This window comes from Cryptomeria japonica, chromosome 5 (assembly GCF_030272615.1).
Source record: "Cryptomeria japonica chromosome 5, Sugi_1.0, whole genome shotgun sequence".
NCBI classification, from domain to species: domain Eukaryota; kingdom Viridiplantae; phylum Streptophyta; class Pinopsida; order Cupressales; family Cupressaceae; genus Cryptomeria; species Cryptomeria japonica.
The window spans coordinates 767,424,595-767,429,120 of NC_081409.1; the positions used below are offsets into that span (position 1 = coordinate 767,424,595).

Genomic DNA, 4,526 nt, shown 5'->3' on the forward strand with positions numbered 1-4,526 from the left:
ATACACATACACATACACATACACATACACATACACATACACATACACATACACATACACATACACATACACAATGAAAAACAAAATTTAACACAAAAGACTGCAACTTTATCACCATTTTACACATTCATAGAACAAAGAAATACCATTAAAATTGATCCATGTAAGAAAAGATTGGACAACCTACCTGAATTAATCCTCCCTACTTGTCGATGGAGAGTGAAGTTCAATGCACCAACTCTCTTATATCCTTTTCCTCCCAACTTCCTCTTCTTCTTTTTCCAAATTCATACCCTTAATCCTTACACTTTTTGAGCATCCATTCTGCCTCCTGACTTTTATTTTTCTACAAAAATCAATCCTTCTTCTATTTTTAAAAACTAAGTAAGTTTTTTCTTCTCTCTCTTCCTCTTTTCTCACATGTGTGAACAACCCCTACTTCCAGACACCAACCTCATGATCTCTTTAGGTTCTCCAATGTGTCCTCCACTCTTTCACACTTCTCATACCTTCTCCATCGTTGGTCAAACCCATCACTAATGAATTTTTTTAATTTGAACGGGGTCAATCTAAAAAATAATCAGCTTTCACACTTTTAAAATACCCCCAGCCCCTAGTCTTATGGCTTAGGCTGTTAAAAATGTATAAATTAGGGTGAAGATGACTTGAGAGATTGCATATGAATACAAGACAATATTGACTTCACATAGCACAATGTTACATCCCCTATTGAACATATTTGACATATCACATTTACAGAATTTACACATCATTAATTACACATTATATCTACATTTGTGACATACGACAACTTCTAGCTAGGATGTATGCATGCAATCGAGCAACCATGAATGTCAAAGTGAATCCACTATGCAAGCTGGTCATAGAACATGAAATATAAATGGAAAGATTTTAAACTAATAGATTACATTTATTATATGATAATAATTTAGTTGTATTTTTCATAATATTTGATGAAGAGATTTTGGACATTGTTTATTAATAGGTCTTGTTGTGTGCTCCTTTCTTAGTGAGAAAGGCAACAACAATCTTTGTTTCTTCGGAGATGTATTCATCTACTAGAATAGAAGCTCGTTTACCAATTCTAAAAAACAATTCTTTTGTTGATCTCTTGCATCCCAAATGAGCTTCTACAATATTTTCAAATGCTGCTCTATAATAATTGCCTATAAGTCATCCAAACATATTCACGTCACCTCTTTTTAAATCTATCATACAATATGGACGAATTCCTCCTAGAGTTTTTACAAACTTTACTACAAATGACCCCTCCTTCTTCACAATGCTTTCCACTTCGTCCGAATTTGGACTAAAAAAAGGCATCTTAAATGATTCCCATTTCTCTTTTTCAACAATACCCTGCCAACAATAAAATTGCATTAGGTATTAGAATAATTACTATAAATAAAACTTAAAATTTTATTTTTAAATACAAATTTATAATTACAAACTCTATAATCTTAAGTGTCACTAATGTTTACATTAAGAAGGTAATATTATGTTGCTATTTGTGAGAAGCATCCAATCTTGTTTCCCATAGATTTGTAGCCTTTAAGCTAAGCACTCATATGATAGCCATTCAAGTTTGGGAATTGAAATCATCAAAGAAAGGAAATAAAAGGTGAGATTCCATGGAATTGGTGCTCTATTATCATTGAGTAGGAATCTCATGAAGCATGACAAAAATATGCTACAAGATTAATTGAAATCTTTTTCTACAAAACCATAGCCTTTATCTTTTAGGACTGGAAATTTCAGCTAGTGAAATTTTCATCGAGATAGGAATTGTCCCACTAACTTGAAATTTTTTTCGGTGATTTGTCAATCATCTCAAATTTTAGATTCCCACAAAAATATAAAAGAAAGAAAGAAATAATAGATTTTTTTATTTTTTTTTTTTCAAATATTTTTCCCTAGATCACTAGCTTCCTTAAATTTTGAAGCTTAAATTTTTAAATTAAACTATATTATTAAATTTATAAACTAACCAACTTTTAAATATTCTTAAAAATTCTCAACAACACCAACTAATTTTTTTTTTTCAAAAAGCACCCTCCACAAATTACAAGAATTATAGAGAAACAAAACAAGAAAAAAATGAGAGAGCATTGTATCAACCTCGTTAACTAGTTCCTCAAATGCGCATTCTATTTGGCGCGCAACAAATCCACATGGGCCTTGCTCCTCCATTATGTGGGTTCCTTCATTACGACCCGGCAGAGATAGAAACATGCATCCCCCATCAACGATCTCCTGTGCCCGGGCCTTTAAAAACGCTGTGAAATCTTTATCAAACTGCTGTAAATACGCAGCTCCCACTGATTCCTCACAATCGCCTGAAACGTACACACGAGGAGAGCTTCTCTGCTGAACACTCTCTGGCACCTGCATTTATCTTATCATCAGACAACTACATCAAATTCATAAATAGAAAAGTTATGGTTTATTACTCACCTGGTAAAGCCAATGAAGACTGGTAGAAGAGTGACAGAAATGCAGGCTTTTCCGTGGGAGTAGACGTCTGAAATGTGATCCACACACAGCCGCTGCAATATAAGACCTTCGAGCTAATGGATTGTTATCACCATCAGTATCAACATCAGAATATTCTGGTCTGTGGGGAGGCAACATTCGAAACAGTAAATTGAAATCATTAGAAGGAAGGTCGATGAAATACACCTCAAATTCGGGCATGTCATGTTCCTCAAACGAGCTTTTCACAGCATTGACAATGGTGTTTGCCACCACAAGAGTATTTTTCCCAGTACCACAACCGAAATCTGCTATCCTAAATATCCCTCCCACATCAGACATCAATATCATATTCTCATAAATGGCCTGCTCCAGAATTGGTTTCACAGCTTGAAGCGCGTTTAGCTGCACCATGAAATTTTTCAAATACAGTTTTCACATAATTTTTTATAGTAGAAAGAAAAGAGGCTAGAATGGAAATGCGCGTTGTGTACCTGAGCTGAAGAGGCTTTGGCATAGCTAGATTCTCCATCTCCACCCTTCATGCCAAGCACATTCTCCATCTCCAGGACCGGTTTGGATTGAGATTTGATTACCTCCATTAAGACGCCTGGCTTCTGAGCTTTGATATGAACAAGCTCAATCAAATGAGGGCCTATGGGTGCTCTTTAGGATAATACGCTTTAATTTATAATCGTTATTTGATGATTTGACACCATCACTGATATCATTTTTAGATTCGATCCTATTCTACAATTTTAGCACTCTATTGTCACTGTTATAGCATGCCATCTGTAATCTAAAAAAGAGTTGATGGAACATTGAATTCAATTTTTATGAATTGAATTTTAATTAACTGAATAGACATTTTCTATTAATTGACTGAATAGACGTTTATAATTGTTATTTGATAATCTGACACCATCAATGACATCATCCCTAAATTCAATCCTACTCTAGAATTTTAGCATACCTAGATTGAGATTTGATTACCTCTATCTCCTAGGATAATACCCTTTAAATGATCTGACACCATCACTGACATCATCCCTAGATTCGATCCTACTCTACATTTTTAGCACCCTATTACCAAGGTTATAGCATGTCATCTGTAATCTAAAAAAGAGTTGTTGAAACATCAAATGTGATTTTTGTGAATTGAATTTTAATTGACTGAATAGACGTTTCCTATTTCTTATTAAGACTGGTGTACCAAAAATTCAAAACACTTTCATGACAAAGTATTAACATTATTGTTTATGAATTACATTTCAATTAACTGAAAAGATATTTCGAAAAAAATGGCCTGCCCCTACTGCCACTGTTATAACATGCTATCTGTAGTCTAAAAACTAGCTGTGGAAATATGAAATGCTGTTTTTGTGCATCGAATTTGAATTTTGGTTGAATAAAGGTTTCCTATTAAACTGACCTACCAAAAACCAAAAATTCAAAGCACGTTCATGGTTAAATGCTGTTTTTGTTGCTGTGTCGTGCTGAATGTGTTAACCTTTTTCATTGCAGATGGCCTCCATCATGAATAGCTGTCAATTTATTTTTTATTTCAGGTGAATTAAATTTAACATAACTTTTTGGGCATTTTGCAACGTGTTGGGAAAATTTGGCATTTCACAAAATATATCAAGTGATAAAGTAAGATATTAATTTGAAAGCAAATTATTATTGGAAATGTTTCACTAGACATAAGATTATATTTATTTCACATTTTGAGAGGTACGATTATAGTTAGAATAATCTTTATAAATATTATATTATATTTATAGAATTCAGTTATTTTTAAAACCCTGCAAAAATATAATAAAGGTTAAAAATGTTATAATTTTCTTTCAAATTTTATAAATAAGGTTTTTATTATATAATTAATAATCTGTAAAAATTATATAGATTTAATTTTTTCCTTATATCATATACATAGTGATGCTCTGCGAAAAAGATTAGAAAATCTGTTTGATGGCAACACACACAAGAGCATGAGAAATAAACGTTAGTGTTAGCAACAAAAGATTATCCTA

At 32.8% G+C, this 4,526-nt stretch overlaps 1 protein-coding gene across 1 annotated transcript; it reads right to left on the reverse strand.

The window, feature by feature from the left end:
- Window positions 1-938: 938 nt before the first annotated feature.
- LOC131072273 (probable jasmonic acid carboxyl methyltransferase 1) lies at window positions 939-3,136 on the reverse strand. Its single transcript, XM_058008406.2, has 4 exons — window positions 2,988-3,136; window positions 2,476-2,898; window positions 2,140-2,406; window positions 939-1,380 (listed from the first exon to the last, which is right to left on the reverse strand). Exons 1-4 carry the CDS (start codon window positions 3,093-3,095, stop codon window positions 1,195-1,197), a joined length of 984 nt encoding a protein of 327 aa, XP_057864389.1. The 5' UTR covers window positions 3,096-3,136; the 3' UTR covers window positions 939-1,194.
- Window positions 3,137-4,526: the final 1,390 nt, after the last annotated feature.